Below are 25,678 nucleotides of genomic sequence, written 5' to 3'. Positions count from 1 at the left end.
AAATCACGGGGTTTCAGACTCAATCGGAATCGGATGTTATCTCCCGATCAGGACTCGAATATATATACATATATATAAATTTTATAACACATCTACAGTTATGCGATGGCACAGAGTTAGACTTTTTTCATGATTTTGCACAGACACAGCAACGCGTGCGGCATGACATCACTTTGTTGCGGAGATGCTAATGGTTAAACGCCAGCAATTTAAAACACGGAAGTAGCTTGAAGCGGAAAGTGCAGGAGTATGGCAATGTTCTGGAGGTATTATAAAGTAGACGACAACATTGCCATAGCAAACTGAGAGATATATAAATATATTGGATTTTTTTTTACATATTTGACTGACTAAAGTCCAAATCAGAAGAATTGATGTTATTTATTATTGATTGTTCAAGCTACCTCACAGAAGTGCTCTGTTAAATAAGGTGGATTAAATAAAACATTAGGAACATCCTGGATCTGTTTCTTCACACTTTATTCATTTTTTATGTATTACACAAGTATCAGATCAGGTTTCGGTAGCGGTGGATACTTAAAATCAAATGCCTCGGACTCAAAGGTAAAAAAACTGATCGGGACATCCCTAGTAAATTACAGCAATTTTTATTTGGGGGCAAACTAATCCTTTAATGACATTTATGTTACCTGCAAAATATGCATTTAGATCACAAAATTACCTTTTCGGTGAAGAAATGTGCATTTTGCCAGCAGAAGCATAGTTACGGGAACTATCATTTTCCCATGAAAAGGGTGCAGGATAATATCAATATACAGTATAGCATGATGAATTAGGTTATCTTGGAATCAAGATGTTTTGAGTTTACCAAAATAGACGTTAACTGCAGCCCTAAACTGAATGGTAAACAGTCTCATTACAGACCAAGGTAATTACTAGTCTTTCCTCCCAGTGTTTCGCGTGCAACCATCACCTTTTCTCATGTAAAACGCTCTGCCAGGGTGTGGTAAAATTCTCCACATTTTCTCTAGTCGTCAATCCCTGAGATCCACAACAGACTTGTTGGAACAAGCATCTAACACACTGGTTCAGATGAAGAGCGAATGATGAAATGCTACAGTAAATCCCATGAAAAAAAATGTGGAAGAAAACATCCGCACTGTGAAACATATTACACAGTCTGATAAACCAACTTAAAGGGCTGTTGAGGAAGAACTAAACATAAGTTGTTTTGTTCTTCACATTAAACGGCTGCCCTTTTCCCTCAAACCCCGTCGTTGACCTGAGCTCCGCCATGCAGGCGTGGAAGCAGAACAGCCCCCGTCTGGCATTTTGCTTGGCCATTAAATTTTAAAACCCAGTCAGTCTACAGAGAGAACTCATCCCTGCGGGGCGCCGCGCTTATTCTACAGCTTGGCACACTTTTCTCCACCACCTTCCCCCAAAATCTCCCGTTCTGCATCCCATCTCAGTCTCCAGACCCCCAATCCAGCAGCTGAGGACATGAGCGAGGGAAGAGAGGGAGAGATAAAGGCTGAAGGTTTAGCTCTGTATACGCCGTCTGCAGTCTGTGTATGGTTATATTCTTATCTGTAAATTCACAAGAGAATATATAATGTCATTTTAGCAGATGATTCTCACTCAGGGTGGCTGACGTGTCACTTCCTTCTGCTTGGTGTCAATGGTTCTTACTCTTAGAATTATAAGGTGTATTTCCTCTAGATACCAGCTTGTGTACATTGCATATTTGTCCATTGAACCGAACACGAAAGACTGCTGTTAATTTTATGTTTGCTGGAAGCTAAACATGTGATTACATGTTCTTGGAAAAAGGAAGACAGTCCTGGTGCATCTCAGGGAATAAAGAGGATGATCTCCTGCCTTGCCTAAGAAAAGATAACCTATATTTTGAAAAACTAAATTAATATATTTTGGTCTATTTGGAAAGTTTTATATGACTTTATGGAGAGTCTAGATGCTGACTATTTTGTTAAATTGATGGACATTGAAAGTACACTCATTAGGTACACACTTTATTAGGTAATCCTTACTAGTACCGGGTTGGACCCCCTTTTACCTTCAGAACTGCCTTAATCCTTCATGGCATTTCAAAGAATCCTCTAAGATTTTGGTCCATATTGATATGATAGCATCACACAGTTGCTGCAGATTTGTCAGCTGCACATCCATAATGCGAATCTCCCATTCCACCACATCCCAAAGGTGCTCTATTGGATTGAGATCTGGTGACGGTGGAAGCCATTTGAGTACAGTGAACTCCTAGTCATGTTCAAGAAGCCAGTCTGAAATGATTCATGCTTTATGACATGGCGTGTTATCCTGCAGGAAGTAGCCATCAGAAGATGGCTACACTGTGGTCATAAAGGGATGGACATGGTCAGCAACAATACTCAGGTTGGCTGTGGCGTTGACACAATGCTCAATTGGTACTAATGGGCTCAAAGTGTGGCAAGAAAACATCTCCCATATCATTACACCACCCAAACCAGCCTGAACTGTTGATACAAGGCAGGATGGATCCATGCTTTAATGTTGTTGAAGCCAAATTCCGACCCTACCATCCGAATGTTGCAGCAGAAATCGAGACTCATCAGACCAGGCAACGTTTTTTCCAATCTTCTATTGTCCAATTTTGGTGAGCCTGTGTGAATTGTAGCCTCAGATTCCTGTTCTTAGCTGACAGAAGTGCCACCTGGTGTGGTCTTCTGCTGCTGTAGCTTATCTGCCACAAGGTTTAACAAGTTGTACGTTCAGAGATGCTCTTCTGCAGACCTCGGTTTTAATGAGTCATTGGTTGAGTTGCCGTTACCTTTCTATCAGCTCAGCCATTCTCCTCTGACCTCAACAAGACATTTGCGTCCACAGAACTGCCGCTCACTGGATATTTTCTTTTTTTTCTGACCATTCTCTGTAAACCCTAGAGATGGTTATGCGTGAAAATCCCAATAGATCAGCAGTTTCTGAAATACTCAGACCAGCCCGTCTGGCACCAATAAACATGCCATGTTCAAAGTAACTTTTTCATCCCCATTCGGATGCTCTGTTTGAACTGCAGCAGATCGTCTTGACCATGTCTACATGCCTAAATGCATTGAGTTGCTGCCATGTGATTGGCTGATTAGAAATTCGTATTAACGAGCAGTTGGACAGGTGTACCTAATAAAGTGGCCGGTGAGTGTATATAGAATAGACAAATCTATGATTTTGCTGTATTACATTTTTTCTTTCAAAGTGTATTGAATTCTTTTGAAGTAATTTTTTTTTTGTTGTATTTTTTATTTTTTTTTTGCTAAAATTATGTTTAAACCTTTCAATTTGTATGACAATGTTTAAAATAAAAATTAAATAAAAACTTTAAGGTGTATAAATCATCTCTGTCTCAGATAAAACCTGCAATATATGTTACCAACCCATATCCTGAACAATCCTTTAAAAACAAAAGGAAAACAGTAGATGTTTTAAGATTATGGAGATTAATAAGTATGAAATTATTTAAATGAAAAGCAAATTGTGCCAAAAATGATTCTTTTTTGAAAACTTGGTTTGAATTTGGAGACTTTGCATCCATCCTAGAAAAAAACTCAAACTCTGTGGGCACCAACAATAGAGCACAGCACAAGTTTCTCCACATACATTTTAAAACAACAACAACAATAATAATAGTAATAATAATCATAATTATAAATAACAAAAAAAATTACAAAACTCAAAATCTAGTTTATTAAAAACTAATTTGACTAATTTATAAGAAAGTTAGTCAAAACAAGACTAGCCTGTGTTCTTATTTTAATAAATCAGTACAAAATGTTTTTTGCATAATATTGTTTGAACCAGCCCTGTTGTTTGCTTTGTTTTAACTGAATTTCCTAATCTAAATCATGCAAGTGTCCGTACCTGCTTTATTTATTTATCTGTTCATCTTTTGATCTAGCACAAAATATACTTTGTTTTCGTCAGGAGCAAGAAAACAAACTTAAATATATATACTGTACTGTCTGAAAACTATATACTTTTGTTACTTCTGTAACCCAAATATCATGAATAAGATATGTTACCTATCTATCCAACTCATAATAATTGTATGAGAAAGAGAAAGAGGAAGAAAAGATCCTCATTTCTTCAGTAGGTTTTGCAGACGCAATATTTAATAACAGTTCTGCTCAATGCAGACAGGAATTTATACATGCAATTTCTACAAATTAATTTCCCTATGAAGAATCTGAATGGTATTATTACCTGATTTAAATGATCTGTACCGTGCATTCAGCAAACAATGTGGAAATGCAGTGGCCTAAAGGGTAAAAAGCTCAAAAATGAAAATTTGCTGTTAATTTTATTCACCCTCAGGCTATCCAAGTTGTAGGTGACTCCTTTGTTTGTTTTTTCAGAAGAACATTAAAGATGATTTTAGCTGAAAATGTTGTCTTTGGTGGTATATTACATGCAAGACAACAGCTTAAGGTACTGCAGAGCCAAAAAAAATGCATATATGAAAAAAGAAATGCATTAAATTAATACCTGGGACTCCTGATGATACAAGTCACAGAATAAGAAACATCTGTGAGAGATATAGCTCTATACACTACCTGACAAAAGTCTTGTTGTCGATCTCAGTTGTAAGAACAACAAATAATAACTTGACTTCTAGTTGATCATTTGGAAAAGTGGCAGAAGTTCCGACGAATCATCTGTTGAACTGCATCCCAATCATCACAAATACTGCAGAAGACCTCTTGGAACCCACATGGACCCAAGATTCTCACAGAAATCAGTCAAGTTTGGTGAAGGAAAAATCATGGTTTGGGGTTACATTCAGTATGGGGGCGTGTGAGAGATCTGCAAAGCGAATGGCAACATCAGCAGCCTGAGGTATCAAGACATTTGTGCTGCCCATTACATTACAAACCACAGGAGAGGGCAAATTCTTCAGCAGGATAGCGCTCCTTCTCATACTTCCTCATAGTACTTGAAAGCAAAGAAGGTCAAGGTGCTCCAGGATTGGCTAGCCCAGTCACCAGACATGAACATTACTGAGCATGTCTAGGGTAAGATGGAGGAGGCATTGAAGATAAATCCAAATAATCTTTATAAACTCTGGGAGTCCTGCAAGAACGCTTTCTTAGCATTCCAGATGACTTTATTATTAAGTGATTTGAGTCATTGCAGAGATGTATGGATGCAGTCCTCCAAGCTCATGGGAGTCGTACACAATATTACTGTCCTAATTAAATAATTTAAAAAAAATCAAGGCATGATCATATTTTATTTTGGTAAAATAAGCGTAATCTAGAGACCTTTGCCTTTTATATAAGCCACTTCTTCTAGATGATCATCTAGAAGTCAAGTTATTATTTGTGGTTCTAAAAACTGTGATAGGTAACGAGACTTTTGTCAGGTAGTGTATATGGGTTGTTTATATGAGGTTGCATCTGTACTGTCACATGGCAAAACAAAATATGATTAGTATCGTCATCATTTAAAATGATACATTTCTTAGTCTTCAATAGAGTTTTTGTTTTAAAAAAAACATATTTTAGACAAATCTCATCTATGGTGTGACTGTTTAAAGCAGAGTTCAATAAATTACAGCTCATTTAAATAAAAAAAATAAAAATAAAATAATTTAACAAATGGCAATTTTTTTTTTCCATCCATATTATTAACAATGCATTTTGTGACTGAAAACCATGTCATCTGCTGTGACACTAGACGCTCATAATAAATCAGCAATTCCACTGAAAACTGTAATTAGTTGAAGGACCACATTTAAAATCATGTGACTGAAGGCTCCTGTTTAGCCCATGACGTGCACCGCAAAACTGTTCACACTTTAAACTTTTTTGTAAAAGGTCTTGTTGCACATTAGTGTGACACCCAGTTTGCTCAGGTGTGATTTATTTTTTTCACAGACTTCAACAGTGTAAAAATCTTTTTTTCTGTAGGTTTCGTCTATCCAAACTAATATTTACTTTGCATTTTCTATTGGATTCAAGTCAGGTTATTGGCTAAGCCATTCTACAGCTTGAGTTTCTTTCTCTGAAAGCATTTCAGAGTGTTCTTCGGCTGTGTTTTGGATCATTGTCTTGCTGAAATGTCCACCCTGGTGTCATCTTCATCATATTGTTAATGTAAATGTTGGACTGAAGCAGCTGATATTCATTTACAACGACGAAGGGCAGAGGCTTGCTGAAGATCTACTAAGAGATTTCAGCTGCTGTCTGGGCATTCGCTGCCTTTCTACACCTCCCTTTCTTCGTGTGTTCAATACTTTTTTCCAGCATCATTTCATTTTATTACACATAACTTAATTTGTAAACTAATTAGATTTGTTTTCTTTTCATATGTATTTCTTCAGTTGTTATCAACATCAGGTGAAAAGTTCAAGTCAATAGCTACTTTAATATATGTTTTCTGAGAAAAATGGTGATGAGTTGAATACTTATTTCCCCCACTGTATGAATATAAATCACTCGCACACTCTTTGTATCCTGTCACACCATAGGACATTTTTTTTATTTAAAGAATTGATAAAGTTATTGAACCCTTAAATTTACTCAAACGACACCACTATACTACTATAGTATAAAATTCTTTAATTGTGTTTTACAAAGAAAAAAAATATTATAATTAATTAAAAATTACACACACATAAAAAATAAAATCCCAATAAATACATTTTGTTTTTGTTTTATGACTCACCAAGGAAAAAAAAAGTCACCTACATCTTTGATGCAAATAAATTAATAAATTAACAGCTAATCTTTTGCTTTGGGATTAATTTTACCTTCAAAAAATACCTGCTGATTGGCATTCGATTGGCTTTATTTGAACCCTTTTTTATTTAATGCTCTTTGACTCTAACAAAAGTCTGCCCTTATTTAACTCCAAAATCCAGAGGGAGTTTTCAGTTTTGCTATTTTCTCTCCAGCTGAACTCACAAACTATGTCAGGTGCAAGGAGGGGAGTCTCGACAAGTGACCGTTCTGGAGGCGAGCGTTGCACCCTTGACTGCTTTAACCCAACAGGCCTGTCATGTCCTGTTGTCAAGCTGGCTGAGCAGCCCGAGCCTATGCTAACGCGGGGGCTGTTAACAAACGCACCATCCTCCTGGCTAAATTTGAGCAAGGTCACCTAAGCCAGCCCGTGCAGCTATCGAACATGACCTCATGCATCACAGCTTCGCAGACAGAAGATAAAATGCAGGGAACGTCGGCTCATGAAAGTGTGAATTAATAACAGTCTCTGCATAGAATGTGGGTCGCTGAATCTCCCAAACCTACTCTAAAAATCTGCAGAAAACGAAGCATAATGCGGTTTTAAAGGTTAAAATCTGGCTGGTTGAAAGAGGGGGGGAAATTAATCACGGTTTATGTGAATAGTCTAAAATAAACACAAAGCTAGGCTTTGGTTTTCCATGCCAGGACTTTCAACAAAAGGCCTTAGTTATTGCACGCGATTCATTATTTCTGGCCATCGTACTGCTTTCTAAAAATATTTATTCCTTTGGGATGAATTGCTTTCCACGTGACTTGCACCACCGCAATTGTCGGCGGACAGAAACAGGGGAGCTGCTTGTGGGCCAACCTTACAACAGTGCCGAGGATTGGTTTCCACTGACAAAAACAGTCCGGTTTCTCACACAGCTGAGAGGAAGGGACGCTTTGTTGCCAGAAACCTCACAGTACATTGGAAACTGAAGCAGCGGCGAATGTCGTCATGGCTTTTTACAAAAACACAGGGTAAAAAAAGTGGGAGTGAGAAGTTGCGTGAGAGAAAAACAAGTTCTGCTTGATTTCAATTCAGAGAAAACGAAGCGATTATGGATGACTTAATTACAGTACCAAGAAAAAGAAGAAAAAACTTAAATTATGAACAAAGTTACTCTGTAAATGACATCACTCTATTGAGACATTTTAGACAAGGAATTAAGTGATTAGCACAGAAGACCATATAAACAAGAGATGCCTGATCCTGTTCCTGGAGATCTAAATTTCTGTAAATTTCAGTTCAACAACCTTGATCAAAAACTATTGAACAAGGGTATTAAAATATTCATAATATATAAAGTAATCCACAAAAATGAAGGCAATGAAAACTCTCTGCCAAAACTAAAAGACTGAGCTTGGGGAAAGGAAAGACTACGCTGTGCAGTATTTAATAGAATGGTTTTACTCTCTCTTTCTCTCTCTAGCTGCAGTACACTAGTCGCAGAAAGCACTGTGCTATGAAACCTATTCATTTCAGCAGAGAACATTGTCAACTAGGTTGTGCGACATTGGTCAAAATACCTTAATATTCCACCAGTGGATTTTCTGCTCTCATACTTACTACTACCAGGTTGGACCCCCTTTTGCCTTTAGAACTTCCCTAATCCTTCATGGCATAGATTCAACGAGGTACTGGAAATATTCCTCAGATATTTTGGTCCATATTGACATGACAGCATCATGCAGCTGCTGCAGATTTCTCTGCTGCACATGCATGATACCAATCTCCCGTTCCACCACATCACAAAAGTGCTCTATTAGATTGAGATCTGGTGACTGTGAAGGCCATTTGAGTACAGTGAACTCATTGTCATGTTCAAGAAACGAATCTGAGCCTAAACACCCATCAGTGGCATATTCACACCTACAACTTCTCTACGATGAACGTCCAGCGTTCCCCAGCCTCCGGCGCCTAGACTCAAGCTCTGCACAAGAAGTTTGGCCAGTAGAGAAATGGTTGTGCCCAACTGAACCTAATTTCTCTCAAGGTTTTTTCCTTCACTTTCGTTAGCTGGTGAAGTTTGTTCCTTGCCGCTGTCGCCACTGGCTTGCTTGGTTTGGGACTTGTGAAGCTGCGCATCGATGGATTTGCTCTTCAGTGTTTGGACTTAAACCAAAAAATTAAACCACACTGAACTGAACTAAACTGAACTTCAACTCTGAAAACTGGACTGACACAGTTTCAGTTTACTAGAACTTCTATGTTAAGCTGCTTTGACACAATCTACATTGTAAAAGAGCCATAGAAATAAAGATTAGTTGAACTGAATTATTTTACTTGTAAAAATCACTTTTTAGATGTACTCGGTGACAGAATTCAAGCATATGTGTCTAACACATTTAATAATTTAGCATCAGAATCATCAATATTAATATTCTGGTGTCGACACTGCCCTGTTCACTGGGGAACATAACCAAGTCCACCATCTCAAGCCCATACTAAATTCAGCATTTGAATCAACAGTACACATTTTTAATCACGAGTATTTTTAATGTCTTAAAATATCACAACACTATTATTGTAGTATTATTACTAAACAGTATTAATACACCCTAATAAACTGCATTTAAACAAGCTTCACAATTAGTAAGTCATTTAAGGCAGTTATGAACCTAATAATCAAACAATGTTCTTACTTTTCAATCACTCATTACGTAGAGATTAGAGGCTAGTTGGATTACGTGAGCATTTATCAATTAAAAGCGGTCACTCTAAATGGGATATTCCTAAGCCAGTAATGCATCTAATTGTGTGTGTGCGCGTGTTTATGGAGTAGCTTCCTTTAGCTAAACCGCAACCTTGTATATTGTTGAATAAATAAATAAATACCAAAGTACTTCTCTGATAATATCACTCTACCACTGCGGTTGTATTTTTTTACATTTAATTTTTTTGTAAAGGAAAAAGCTTCTACTTCAAACAACAATGAAAGTCTAACCTTATACAACAAAAAGAGACTGTTTTCCGGGTTGGTATACATACACAGCATGCATGCCATCAATTGTTTATGAGCTGGTGAACACAACCACTCATTTCCTTCTATTCTTGAATCATTATGATGTTTCTTGTGTAAGGAACAGCCAAAGGCAGGAAGTCACTCTTCAGGGTTATCCAAACTCTCTAGTTTTAGGAGAGGTTCAGGTTATCCTGTGCACTCCCAGGGGGAAAGGATTCCCCATGCCAATGGTTCACAAGTTCAGCACTGAATGAACTATTTATGAGCATTACAAAGATGCAGGAATGGCTCAAACAGAATAATGACGGGCCGCAACACTCATAGACGGAAGAAGAGGAGATCCTAGAAGTGAATGGAGGGAGGGGAGGGTTATAAATCACAGTGAGCTTTGAACTAATATGTAATGGCTTTTAAACTTGGTGGATAGCAGAAAGAGGGACACTGCGGAAGAACCAACAGAGGGTGAGAAACAAACAGAGAGATAAAAGAGGAGGACGCCGAATGACAGGGACCACACACAACTAATCAGATTTTATAGATTGGGTTGATCTCCCCTTTGTCTAACAAATGCCAGAGGGTGTCAGGACCTTGTGATAGATTAGAGGTCAGCAAGACACTGGATGTCTTTACAGGGCTTGTGTTTTTTGTTGTTGTTGTTCTGGGCATTTACCAGCTACGCTCAATGACAACTGAAATTGAAATCGATCGTCCGATTGTAAATCATTATTGAAAACTGGTCAGATAGCACCCCTTATTATCATTGCCATGTCAAAATGATGAGTAGCATAGTATTTCAAGAGAAAACGCACTGATATGGAGGACTAAATGGAAAGGTGGGAGTCTAATACATTTTAACTGCTGATAGGAAAGCAGTCTATCCTGCAGGCAGCTTTTGTGATCTCTCCAAGCTCTTACGGCAGTAAGTAGAGTTTAAGAAATAAAATCGTAATGACCATTAACAGTTCTGGTTTTTAAATAATTAAAAATTCCTTAAAATATGCATCAAGGCAAGACAAATCCATCAGCTTTGGACTACAAGGCTGCGATTAAACTCTTCGCAATTGAGGTCATTCAAGATTGCAGGGGCAGGACTTCAAACTCGAGAATTACGGCTTACAAACTAAAATGCAGCCAGGAATGGCATAGAGAAGCAGGGATAGTGGCACAACCTACAATTTATGGCAGCATTTTTTAGCCTATTTTGCAGCCCACTAAACTGACAGGTTCTATTCCGCTGGCAGAATCATCAAGGGCAATTCAAGAGCATACGTTATGATCTGGCTTTTATAACACAGACGATATATTACATGCCCAGGGAGTCTGTCAAGTGAGAGATGGTTTAGTAGACAACATGGAAAATAAAAACCCTACCTGAAGCACTAGAGGCTCTGGATTGAAAGCCAAGGTCATCAATAGCTGCATCCTTTCCGTGTCTTTAAGGTTCTTGAGAAGGAAGCTTCCAGAGTCCTTTGTCTCAGCGTACCTCCTGACTATCCTGTCCAGCAGTCTTTGGGAAGGACAATGAACAAGGTCTGACCATCCTTCCACAACATCTGGGGTTAGGAGTCTAACATCCCCGTTAAGTCGGGCGAACTCAGTCTTATACATGGCCTGGATGAGATCGCAACGAGGTCGACCCGTTGCTCGCTTGCAAATCTTCTGATCAATATCAGCAAGTTCTTGGTTGGAACCCAAACGCTTGAGTACGATCCTCCGCGTACCCTCACGAGGCTCCCCGTACTGAGCAAAAAAAACATTTTTTACATTGAAGACATCCAGAAAGCGAAGGCGACCCCATGTCTCGAAGGATATTTGTCCGTTCATGAACTTCCGACACCAACTGGTGCCAAAGCAAGCCGGGCACTTGTTGAGGTTGATGAACCTTCGGTCAGTGAGCTCGTTCTTTTGAAAAGAGGCGAAGAGGTTGTGCGTGTTCATCAGCAAGATGACAAACAGCCCCAAAAGAAAGAGAAGCTTCAGACACCGGTACAAACGGCCAAGCTTGAGAGGAAGGAAGCGCAGCATGTTCGTGCACTAGCCAAACGGGGCAGGGGTAAAGGGTAAAGGGGGAAAGGGCAATGAATAGTGTAAGGGACTCAATGGATCTCCATCACTTGTGCCGACTCATCGCCTCGAGATCCCAAAGGGGAAGAAACTTGCACAGTCCCCCCGTTCCAGTCCTCGCTGGGCTAAGACATTCTTATAGCCATTGCTCTGGAACGCCAATCCACATAAAAGCTGCCCTGCAAAGAAGCACAGAGAAAGATCAAACATTGCATTAAGTTGCATTTTACTAGGGCAACAGCATGGAAAAAGAGGAACTTGCCAATTTCCTATTACGGACAACTTCACACTATTTGAACACCTACTTTCCATGTCTCCATTCCTCAAATTTCTGCTTTCCCAGGGTATAAACCTCTAAGCAAAACCGAGATTGTGCGTTGTTTGAAATGTTTAACAAATTGGAAATGTTCAGGTCATTTGAGCGAATGCATTGCTTTCCGAACTGTAACGAGATGGATTTCTGCCAGACCAATAAACGGTGAGACACTCTGTACCAGACTGTGCTGGCTCATATTTCCCTCAGAATAACTCCCAACAACTACAGATAAAAATAACGTTAAAACAAGGAAGTCAAAGTGAGTGTTTTAAAAAGTGAACAAACGTTAAGAGAGAGAAGTTCTCTTTGAAAAAAAAAAGTATGTTCAACTAAGAGTTTATCATACCGCTCATCAACAATAAACGCAAATGCTCAAATCACCTACAAATCAAGAAGAAATTCTTTTAACTTTGAAACAGATGCACTCCTCTGTGTATTACCAAAAGAGTCGTGCTGAGCATAGTTTAACCTTTGATCAGAGTTGCCCTGGTAAGTTTTAATCTCTCTTTGAAGATTCTTCTTTGAAATTTCTAGTGTCACCAAGGTAATGTGGGGAGGTGAAACAACACAGAGCTCTGTGTGAATGTCTCTGACACAAGGGTGTCAGCGATTCTGATGATGCACATCAACCAGTGTTACAAATGAGGTAAGCACCTACAAGTGGTGTTGTTCTAATACTCCCAGTCATTTTTATACTATGGTAAAACAGGCTTTTACATCACCACCCAATGCAAGGAATCAAACCCTCACGACCAAATTCTTTATATGGTCGCTTACCATGCAAATGGGCCGTTTTCAATTAAAGCTCATTACACCATGCCAATTAAAAGTGATGGCTTTCGAGAGCTCTGCTCATTAGTAGACGAGTCAGTGTGATTAGCTAGCATGTTGACGAATTTCTGTGCATTTTAATTGACCTTGTGAGATCGGAGTTGCCGGGGGCTGGAAAAGAGAATCTACACCAAACATGATAACTCACATTAATTCTGCAAACCCCATGAAGACAGCAGTTATAGGCAAATCTCACTAAACCAATTCCTGTGCATATTTCACCACAATAATAAAAGACAAAGTCGGAATTAAATTATACTGTACATTATTTAAGAACTTTAGGATTGGCATTTTGTTGACTTACAAATACAATTTTTCCTGCAAATGTTCAGTGCCTGACTGTTTTGATTTTAATAAGCGATTACTTTCTCACAGTTCTTGTTAGACTCTAATTAAAGTCATACATTTTCATGCAAAATATTCAGCTTCAATCTCAAGATCTTAATATACCCAGCAAGAGGATACATATAAAAGGTTTTTTTTTTCTTTTAGGTTTTATCTGGATTAGGTTTTTTAAACCTTCATTTGAAAACAAAATGTCAAGGGTGAAAAAATGTTTCATGAGAAATCCAAGATGTTAATTTATGAAAATGTAAAAACATACTTCATTATTTTTTAAATGATTAAAACTTTCACAAATGTGTACTTGCATATCAAAAGACAACTTATGGCCTGTTTCCAATGAATGGTGCGGTACAGTTCGGCATGCCTTTATGGCCATTTCCACTGTCAAAAGGTACCAAAAAGCCTAGTATTTTTTGGGTACCCTTTCCAAAGGCTACCTGGCACAACAAAAGGCGGAGCTAGACACGCAGCTGAACGCTATTGGTTTACAGCAATGGTCTCAAACTTAATTCCTGGAGGGCCGCAGCTCTGCATAGTTTAGATCCAACCACCTCCAACTCATACCTGCTTAATATTCTCTAGTAGTCTTGAACACCTTGATTAGTTGGATCAGCTGTGTTTGATTAGGAGAGATTGTTGCGTGAGATTATTGAAGTGCTTCATTCAGAAACAGATAAATGCGAGAGAGACGCTTGACAAAACAAAGGAGAAGCCCGAAAAAACAAAGGAGCAAATTATTCTTTCAGTAACCTAAAACATGAACACAAACTGCCATGTTTAATTTTTATCCTCACCTTTAGGACAATTATGAACTCGGAATCACAGAATAACTTTTAACAAGACGTTAACGTTGCATGTGCAGGTGAAGAATAAAGATGTGAGGTTTGTACTGACTGTATATGTTTCGCTTCGTTTATGAACTCAAAGCCTAAATGTATGTTTTTGGTAATATTTCAGAGACTGTAAGGCCCAATCCCAATTCTACCCCTTACCCCTACCCTTTGTTTTGCGCATTCACATAAAGGGGTAGGGTGTTCTAATTCTCTTTAGCTTGAAGGCGTAGGGCTAAGTTGAAGGGCTAGATGATTTTCAGGACTGCACTCGAGGGGTACGGAAATTTTGCAGAACACACCAGCTACAAGTCCAGCAGACGCACAAATTAGTATTTTTTGTCATTATTTGTCATAATATAATCATAACAGTGTTCGGGTTTTACCATCACACCTTAAAAAAAATTGGCTATCTATAATCCCTAATAATAACCCCTGTACAGCAGTCCCACAACAAACTTTCTCATCTGGCACTTGATGACACTCGAATCCCCTGTCACCCCCTGACTTGGGGTCCCATTTCTTTGGGGTAAAATTTGAAGACCTTCCCCTTCACACTCTATTTCAAGGGCCAAGGTGAAGAGGAAAGGGTAGGGGTACAAAAATAAAATTGGGATTGGGCCTACGTCTCTGTATGTGTTCATTAATGTTTTATTTTATTTTTTTTATATTTTATTTAATTGCAGATATTACAGTCGGCTATTTGGCATAATCATCGATCTTCAGCTATAATCAATAAATGAATGAATAGAATAATCAAATCCTGTTCATAAAAAGGTTAGTAATTAACATTTATACAACTATTTATGTATATAAAGCATCTGTTTAGTAAGAAGTGCTTTTCATATGATATGTGAACTTTAAGCGAGAATGACGTCAACTGCAACTTTCTGTCAAACACCACGTCTACCAAAAGGGTACCATTGGTACCCTTTGGCAGTGGAGACACAACCCTGATAAAGGTGACCTGTCTGAACCATACTGTTTCGTACTGTACCACTCAGTGGAAATGAGGCATTAGGGTTGATACTGGAATTCGGTACTATTGAACCACACTAGAGCATTTTAAAGCCACGATTCATCGCTCATATGTCAGCTTATAGACAATCCAGCTGATCTACATGACTTCCAGTGTCCCTGTATCTGTGGTTACACTCAGTAAACAGCGGTGAGTTCGGTGAACTGATGACCGTCACGGCCAACCACGGTCATTTCTGTTGAGCACGTGAACACAATAGCCAATTAGCGGTGTTTAAGAACATCCACAACGCTCAAATGTTAGCGGGAAATGGACGTTTTTAAAATTTCAATATCGATTGGTACTGAATTCCAGTATCGTGTAGGCTTGTGCCGGTTTTCGGTAATGCGATAAATCACGGTAATGAATATGCACGATATTGTTATCGCGGGCACTTCAAAATACAGTGAAAAATAATAGATCCGAATTTATATTCTTAGAACGCGCCTTAGCTTATTTTCCATCAACCGCTTGAAGAAACACTGCGTACAGTATATGCTGCGCAGAACTGATGCGCACTCTGATGTAAGCAATCCCCACATGTAGAAGCACTGTGTGCACATAGCGCGCGCCGCCGCTGCCACCGCACTATAATCCTCACACGAAGAAGAAGCATGGCGGAAGGAGGAACGCTGCCGACAATTTATCCCCCTTCAGCTTATTTTCCATCAACCGCTTGAAGAAACACTGCGTATATGCTGCGCAAAACTGATGCGCACTCTGATGTAAACAATCCCCGCATGTAGAAGCACTGTGTGCACACAGTGCGCGCCGCTGCTGCCACCGCTCTCTAATCCTCACACAAAGAAGAAGCATGGCGGAAGGAGGAACGCTGCCGACAATTTATCCCCCTTCAAAAAAAAAAAGTCGGAGGTTTGGAAATATTTTGGGTTCCAAAAAAATGCAGAGGGATTGCTGATTGAAGACGGTTTCCCTTTGCACATTCACTTTGATATAATTGCTCAAGTTTACTTCTATATTGTGTATTGTTTTATTTATATTTATTTGTATTTAAATGTTTGAAGTACCTTTAGTTAATTAAAAAGTTATTAAAGTTACTAAGTTGACGAAACTGAAGTTTTTTGTGTTTTTTTACCTGTTTCTCTAGTAAAATTACAATATCGTGATAATACCGTATACTGTGATAAAAGCTCAATCAATTAATTGCAGCATGAAAATGTGATACCGGCACATGCCTAGTATCGTGACAACCCTAATAACACTTTGATCATTAATATTCTAAAATCTCATCAAATGACTCATGTTTTTTGATCAATTTATTCTTGATATCTTGTGTATGTCCTGAAAATTAGTTCTTAAGTATGATAGTCACTCTTTTTTCAGTCGGAAAAAAAACACAGAAATGATTTTGTGAAATTACACTTGAAGAGCTTTTCATATTTTCAGCTCTGAGCCATATATGCATTCCATGGGCATGAACACTGCTATAACTGCAGACTACGATGAGGACAAAACATGGAGGAAATGATTTAGTACATAACCGTAGCAGCAATTAAGGTTTGGACACCTGGGAAATAACTCATTTGGAATGCAGCAACAAAAAAAAGAGGCTAACACAGATCTCGATAAGAAGAATGTGCATATACTGCCTATTACAGAAGACGAGACTCGCTGAACGTTCATAAAACAACAGAGCACGATATGATCTTCGCGTGCCATTTAACAGAATGACATCCCCGGTTTTTCACTCAGTGAGCAGAGACAAAGATAAACTGTGCATTTCTCTTCAGGAAAAAATGAGGCAGTCAAGGAAAGCCTCGGTCTCCGTGATGCACTGGCGCTGGTTTGAGTATAGATTGGCAGAGCGAAAGCAAACAAGCTTCACTGCACGGGCTGCCTGCTTCACACCGCACCAGATTAAGGAGTTCTCGCTCCAGCAGTCAGGTCCATGTCCACCCACAGTCACGGAAACTCAATCATAATATTTCCAGATGCAGGGGCCTTTTTTAAATGAATGACAAGTTGAAAGGTTTGGTGGGGGAAAACGAACGCATTTCGCAAAGGTTCCTGCTGATTCTTTCACTTTGACATTTATAGGGTTGATTTCAGCCTTCAGTAGGATAAGCCTTTGGGAGGTATGATTCAGATCAAGACTCAAGCAAAGCAAAAATGACAGCGGAATTTGATTTTATTTTTCCTCAAACATCTTTACAAGCCTTCCAAATGGTTTAAGTCACTCCGGTAAATGATCAACTCCTCGTATTTCAAGCTGAGGGCCACTAAAAGACTTCAATAATCCCAATACATGGGTTCTTGTTACCCAGGAGATTTTTCCTGTGTTAAATACAGATGTTACAGTTAAAAAGTTAAATTAAAATGATCATTTTTGTTTGAACATATCATTAAATGTGACATCAAATCTGACAGAATTTGCTTTCTTAAATGCTCCAAATGTAAAGAACTTTTCACCATCTAATCAAAACACAATGGATAAACTGATGTCTTGATGCACATCCTAATATTTGTGCAAAATTTTAAGTTTTACATTTACGGATTACTATATGTGCTTTAAATCGTAACAAAAACTACTAAACTTTACGCTCATACAGTGTATCCGGAAAGTATTCATAGCGCTTCACTTTTTCCAAATTTTTTATGTTACAGCCTTATTGCAAAATTTATTTAATTCATTTATTTCCTCAAAATTCTACACACAATACCCCATAATGACAATGTGAAAAAAGATTTTTTGAAATTGTTGCAAATTTATTAAAAATAAAAAAAACTTGAAAAACCACAGGTACAGAAGTAAACACAGCCTTTGCTCAATACTTTGTTGATGCACCTTTAGCAGCAGTTACAGCCTCGAGTCTTTTTGAATATGATGCCACAAGCTTGGCACACCTGTCTTTGGGAATTGCCCATTTCTCTTTGCAGTACCCCTCAAGATATCTCAGGTTAGATTGGGAAGCAACGGTGTACAGCCGTTTTCAGATCTCTCCAGAGATGTTCAATAGGATTTAGGTCTGGGCTCTGGCTGGGCCACTCAAGGACATTCACAGTTGTAGTGAAGCCACTCCATTGATATTTTAGTGGTGTGCTTTAGGTCATTGTCCTGCTGGAAGATGAACCGTCGCCTCAGTCTGAGGTCAAGAGCACTCTGAAGCAGGTTTTTATTCAGGATGTCTCTATACATTGCTGCATTCATCTTTCCCTCTATCCTGACTAGTCTTCCAGTTTCTGCTGCTGAAAAAACATCCCCACAGCATGATGCTGCCACCACCATGCTCATCCCCAGGGATGGTATTAGCCTGGTGATGAGCAGTGCCTGGGTTTTTCCAAACGTAACGCCTGGCATTCACTTCAAAGAGTTAAATTTTAGTCTCATCAGACCAGAGAATTTAGTTTCTTATGGTCTGAGAGTCCTTCAGATGCCTTTTGGTAAATTCCAAGCAGGGAGTGGCTTCTGTCTGGCCACTCTACCATAGAGGCCTGATTGGTGGATTGCTGCACAGATTGTTGTCCTTCTGTAAGGTTCTCCTCTCTTCACAGATGAACGCTGGAGCTCAGACAGAGTGACCATCAGATTATTGATCACCTCCCTGACTAAGGCTCTTCTCCCTCGATCATTCAGTTTAGATCGGCCAACTCTAGGAAGAGTCCTGGTGAATCCAAACATCTTCCACTTATGGATGATGGAGGTCACTGTGCTCATTGGAACTTTCAGAGCAGCAAAACTTTTTCTGTAACCTTCCCCAGCCTTGTGAGGCACATCACTCACCATGGAGGGATTTGCTGCTGTAAATATGTCTGATAATCTAATAATCCATATAATTTTTAAATATTTACAAAAAGTCTCAAAATTGCAGCCGGCCTCTTTGTGATCCTACTTGACTTGATTTGTTTACTTGCTACTTCACTACATTACACTCTCATCACACTCGCACTCTGATTCGTTGCTGAATAACCAGTAAGAGAGCTTAACATGCGGAATCGGGCTAACACATTCCAATGTTGACCCAACAAGAGGCAACGTGTGGAACACACCAAAAGAACTACCGGCCACCGACAGATGAATTCCAACGGCTAACTGTTGGCTTTATTTGTCTTGGTTCTAAAGGCAGATCACCCGAAAATCAAAATGTACTCATTATTTACTCACTCTCAAGTGGTTCCAAACCTTTATAAGTGTCTTTCTTCTGTTGAACACTAAAGGAGATATGTTGAAAACTATGCAAATCAATAATTACAGGTCCCCAGTAATCAAAACACCTAATTTGTGTTTAAAAGAACAAAATAAAGGCAAATGGGTTTGGAACAAGTAAATGGTGAGGAAATGATGACAATTTTCAGCTGTGGGTGAACCAAGTACAATGGCTGCAATATACATACCGAAGTAAATCCATCACATTTTTTTTTTGGAGCAACTTATCACATGAAAAAACAACAAGCTGCATTTTAGTCGCATTTTTAATGTTGGCTAACGAAAATGCTCTCATTTCGCAATAGTTTTGTTTACATTTATAAACATTTATAAACCTTAAAAGCACAAATCTGTAATGGAAACCCGACTAATGACCGCTTGGAAAACAATGATGCAGAAATCCAGATCAGCCTATTCAGAAAGAGACACATTTACTTTAACTTCCCTGATGACATGTTTTCACTTCCAACAACCTCATCCTGCCCACAGGCCTCTGTTTTGAATTACCACTCCATTGCCCATAAAGTATCTCCTCCCTCTCACCCACAGCTCAGGCAGTGAAGGGAAGGAGGAAGCCCAAGCCTGAGGGCCACCGAACGCTGCTTACAACCAAAGCACAGCTCGGAGTGTGCCAAAACTAGAGGTGCACAATACCTTAGAACAGTCAGCGCAAATGAACAAACAGGCTCCGAGGAGGAACACCGAGTACGGGAAACGATAATGAGCCAACAATGGATTTTGCTACAATGTGAATCAAGTGACGATTGTATTCATTCGGCCCTTGAGCATATGTAAACTCAAAATTGATTATTTACTTTTGTAATTCAGGTTTCTGCTTATATACTTAAAGATTTACTTATGAAAATCAATTAACAAAAAAAATATATATATATTCTTTTCAGATCTTCAGAATCAATGTAATTTCTCTAGCTAACATAACCAATATCTCTTACTAGGTCTGTCAGAGTAATCACCCCTGGTGTAGTGTCCAACCCTTTTCTTATAAAGGGCCAAAAACCAAATTTGATTGAGGGATGTGGGCCAAATATAAACCAAGCGGAACATATCACAGCGTATTACATTAATTTGCCATGGGAAGTTTCCTAATTTAAAGTTTAAAGTTTGACCCCTCCATCAAACTCATTAAGTTTGCAGACGACACTGTTATCGGCCTCATCCAGAACGGTGACGAGTCTGCATACAGACAAGAGGTGGAGCGGCTGGCGTTATGGTGCAGATACAACAACCTGGAGCTGAACACGCTCATAACAGTGGAGATGATAGTGAACTTCAGGAGAAACCCCCCTGCACTCCCCCCACTCACCATCATGAACAGCACTGTGGCTGCAGTAGAGTCATTCAGGTTCCTGGGCACCACCATCTCTCAGTATCTGAAGTGGGACATTCACATAGACTCTATTGTGAATAAAGCCCAGCAGAGACTGTACTTCCTTCGTCAACTGAGGAAGTTCAACCTGCCGCAGGAGCAATCCATCCTCTGCACTTCAATCACTGTCTGGTTCGGCTCAGCTGCCAAAACCGACCTCCGTAGACTACAGCAAATAGTCCGGACTGCTGAACAAATCACTGGCACAACCCTTCCTACACTTCAAGAACTGTACTCTTCCAGAGTGAGTAAAAGGGCTCGCAAAATCACTCTGGACCCCTCACACCCAGCACACTACCTGTTCGAACTGTTACCGTCTGGTCGGCGCTTCAGAGCACCAAGCACAAAAAACAGCCAGACACAGGAAAAGTTTCTTTCCTCAGGCTGTCTACCTTATGAACAGTTAAATATCCCCCTACTGTGCAATAAATATGCGTAATACTTTCTCATACACACTTGTACACCGCACCTTATATCAATATACAATGCAATACCTTTTACATTCGCACTTGTACACAGCACCTTATAACCTGTATATTTATAACAATCTGTACATACAACTCAACATCCAGGTTTCTTCACTAACTGCATCTGTTTAATGTTATCATTTTTATTTTATTTATTTTTTTTCATATTTATTTTGTGCTGTCACTTGTCACTTTATGTACACTGGAAGCTTCTGTAGCCAAAACAAATTCCTTGTGTGTGTGAAGCACACTTGGCAATAAAACTGATTTTGATTCTGATTTATTTGCTAATATTTAAACATAACTAGAAAGCACTGCTTTAAATCATATTAACTAATGCAGTATATTTTTTAACATTTAATAATGAAATTATTACAAAAAAAAACATAAACTAGCCAGCAGCTAGCTATCTGCAACTCTCACATGGTCGCCCACAGAACTTTTTTTTAATCTATATTAATATTTAATAATTTTTTAATCTACCGGTAAAGTTGTTCCTCTAATTTTCCATATATTTATTGGAATCACTGCGTCACAGTGGCTAAAGGCATTTGCCCCAACCATCTGAGGTTGGCCCAAATCAAAGGTTAGCATGGGCCAACTTTGGCCCACGGGCCCTACTTTAGCCATCTTTGTACTATATCGACTTATTATGCAATACTTGGAGAGGACTTCAAAAAAAATTGCCATTACAATATACACTTACAAATAACGTTAAAACTATTCTACAAGAACGTTTACATTCTACCTCATCTGTGTCAAAGTTTGCTTTTACAATTTTACTTAATAGACCATTTTGAGGGATGTAAACAATGGTCCTAATGTATTTCCTGTTCTACATTTTTAATTTTCAGAGCTTCCGAGAATCCCAAAATGTCCACATATTAATAAATAATGTTATGACAGCTGTTTTAATGTTACGTTATCATTGAATCGCCTCTTGTTACTGTTATGAAATAGTTTGATGACAAGCAGGAAATGTTCATGGGCCAGTGACATCGCCACATGGAAATGGTCTATATACTGTGGGAGACCATTTTCTCTCCTGGACCCGCTCTGGTATTGAATGACTTCTTTTATTTCATAATAGAATTAATACCAAGTTGAAACTATCCCTCCTACATATTTAAAAATTATTATCAAATATCCTGTTCTTTCCAAAGAAAAAATAATGTATGACTGTGCAAGAATGTGATTGCAAATGCCATTGTGTGTTAACCAAAGCCTAGTGTCACAATACTTCCTCCCTCTGCAAGTCAAGGCAAGCATTAAGTTAATCTTAAAACAGATGTTTCAAGGTAGATAAAATATCTCATTTAAAACGTTACTGATTAAAATGTCAGTACCATGAATCCTTTATTTGGTATGTCCAGTTGAACTTGAAACAAGTTTAGTGAAATAATTCTAAATAAAACTGAATAATAAAATGCTGAAGTTGCTTTGCAGTGCTTTTAACATTTAAATGTTTCAGTAAAAGTTCAGTATTTAAAAAAAAATGATATACAGTGGAAATTGGTTATTTCATAAACTGAAACTCTGAAGTACATTCGAGTGTAATATGTTACTGAATATTCTGAACAGGTTAAAGAGGTTAATACTAAACAGGTTCTTCTATCCATTGGTTGAAAGTGTACTGGAATTTGAGATGAAGCAAGTAGTAGGTTTTAAGAAGCCAAAACTCTTTAGATGTTTAAGTTATGAATAATAATATAATAGAATTTAATGTAATTTAATGTAATATAACATAACAATGTAATGTAATATAACATAATATAATAGAATAAATTTAATATAACATACAATATAATATAACACAATATAATGTAATATAATATATTATATAATATATAGAACACAATATATAATGTAATTTAATGTAATATATTGTAATATAATATGACATATAATGACATATAATATAATATGACATATAATATAACATTTAATATAATATAATATAATATAATATAATATAATATAATATAATGTAATGTAATGTAATGTAATATAATATAATATAATAATTTAATTTAATAATAAATCATTCACAAATAAGATTAATAACATTTATAGTATTACCAATTCATGAAAATGTTTAAAGATGTTCAGTCAGTGCATTAAATACATTTCACTTTCATTTCAGAACAATCAAATAATTAGATTTATTGAATAAACATAATGGACATTGCTAAAAGGATGAGGATTATGGCAAGTTTGAAACCTCAAAGTGCATTACAATAGCAATACAATTGATTCACATAATATAATATAATATAATATAATATAATATAATATAATATAATATAATATAATATAATATAATATAATATAATATAATATAATATAATATATGGATGAATATTCACATTTATTTTAGAACAATCATTCAAATAGATTTATTGAATAAACCAAATGAAATTCACCAAAAGGTTGAGGATTAAAACTGAAACACTCTCAGTCCAAGTTTGAGACCCTATTGTGTATATTTTGTTAACTTTATTCCCCATTACATTAAGCATTTCACAATGGCCTTGTCATTAGCTTTTCACAAGCGGAGCTGCAGGCGCTCGGGTGAAGAACTGCAGTTGCCAAGGTTATCGACTGCAGGAGTCAATAATGTTTGATCACAAAAACAGTCATCCACAACTGCGCCGCCTCAGTCCGGCAACCCGAACAGACAGTGATGAATGGAAACAAATTTTCTTTCTCATGCTAACAAATAAAAAAACACTCTAAATTACTGATTAACCGCATTCCTGTTCACAACTGACACCTTAATCTTAACCTCAATGAAGCAGTCACTACGTCTCTAAAAAGCTTTCTTTTTTCCGATATTCTTGCTCCAAGAGAAAAGAACACAAATCCCGGCGTAAGCGAGTCCTTTACGCAAATGAGTGCATTGTATAGAGACAATCCAACAAATGCTTCAATTAAATCCGACACAATGTTCACTTTGTTTTGGCAATATGCAACCAGACGCTCTTTCTGTCAGCGCCAACATGATGTCTTAACTTCATTAGAGGAGAAAGTCGCATTTATCAACTTCACACAATCCACAGCTTGGACTGCCAAGATAGCAAAAAAACAATAATAATAAGGCTTGATGTCTTTGTTTTTCCAAACTAGTGGGGGTTACGCCAGATGCGTATCTTGAAAAATAAGGCTTCATAAAATGTCAACACCTGATGTGGAGCTTGATATTGTGAGCTGCGGTTTTATCATACAGGTGTGCGTTTCTCGATTACAGTCTGTGTTCTGACAAATGAAGGATTAGGTTACAGAGCAACTTCTCAAATGGAGGGGTTCTGGCAGCACAAGCAAGGTCTGTTTTTTAAAGCAAAACCAAGTGGTGTTATGTTAAAGAATAGTAATTGAGTAATAGTTGAGGCATAGTTCACCTAAAAATTAATATTCTGTCATTTATTTCTCACTATTTTAGTTGTTTCAAACCTTTTTTAAAGCAAAACGAAGTGGTGTTATATTTAAGAATAGTAATGGAGTAATAGTTGAGGCATAGTTCACATAAAAATGAATATTCTGTCATTTATTTCTCACTATTTTAGTTGTTTCAAACCTTTTTTTAAAGCAAAATGAAGAGGTGTTATGTTAAAGAATAGTAATTGAGTAATAGTTGAGGCATAGTTCACCTAAAAATTAATATTCTGTCATTTATTTCTCGCTATTTTAGTTGTTTCAAACCTTTTTTAAAGCAAAACCAAGTGGTGTTATATTTAAGAATAGTAATTGAGTATTAGCTGAGGCATAGTTCACCTAAAAATTAATATTCTGTCATTTATTTCCCACTGTTTTAGTTGTTTTAAACCTTTTTTTAAAGCAAAACGAAGTGGTGTTATATTAAAGAATAGTAATGGAGTAATAGTTGAGGCATAGTTCACCTAAAAATTAATATTCTGTCATTTATTTCTCACTATTTTAGTTGTTTCAAACCTTTTTTAAAGCAAAACCAAGTGGTGTTATGTTAAAGAATAGTAATTGAGTAATAGTTGAGGGATAGTTCATCCAAAAATGAATATTCTGTCATTTATTTCTCACTATTTTAGTTGTTTCAAACCTGTTTTTAAAGCAAAACCATGTGGTGTTATATTAAAGAATAGTAATTGAGTAATAGTTGAGGGATAGTTCATCCAAAAATGAATATTCTGTCATTTAGTTCTCACTATTTTTGTTGTTTCAAACCTTTTTTAAAGCAAAGCCAAGTGGTGTTATATTAAAGAATAGTAATTGAGTAATAGTTGAGGGATAGTTCATCCAAAAATGAATATTCTGTCATCATCTACTCACCATTTTATTTGTTTCAATCCTTTTTTCAAGCAAAACTATGTGATGTTATTATAAAGAATAACTGAGTACCTGAACAAAGTATTGAAGGGATAGTTCACCCAAAAATGAATATGATTGGCTGGCATTATTTATTCACCATTTTACTTGTTTCAACCCTTTTTTTAAAGCAAAACCATGTGATGTTATTATAAAGAATAGTAATTGAGTAGTTAGGAAAAAAATACTAAAAGGATAGTTCACCTAAAGA

General features: G+C 37.5%; 1 protein-coding gene across 1 annotated transcript in view; it reads right to left on the bottom strand.

The window, feature by feature from the left end:
• dipk2ab (divergent protein kinase domain 2Ab) overlaps positions 1–25,678 on the bottom strand; it is a 64,155-nt gene that overhangs the window by 33,581 nt on the left and 4,896 nt on the right. Inside the window, 1 exon segment of the mRNA XM_056451153.1 lies at positions 11,078–11,949. Within this exon segment, the coding sequence (XP_056307128.1) occupies positions 11,078–11,731 (654 nt within the window). The 5' untranslated portion in view covers positions 11,732–11,949.

The sequence above is a fragment of the Danio aesculapii genome, chromosome 24 (assembly GCF_903798145.1).
Source record: "Danio aesculapii chromosome 24, fDanAes4.1, whole genome shotgun sequence".
Lineage (NCBI taxonomy): Eukaryota > Metazoa > Chordata > Actinopteri > Cypriniformes > Danionidae > Danio > Danio aesculapii.
The sequence above is the reverse complement of the archived record's forward strand: the minus strand, read 5'-3'. Positions and strand labels throughout refer to the sequence as shown.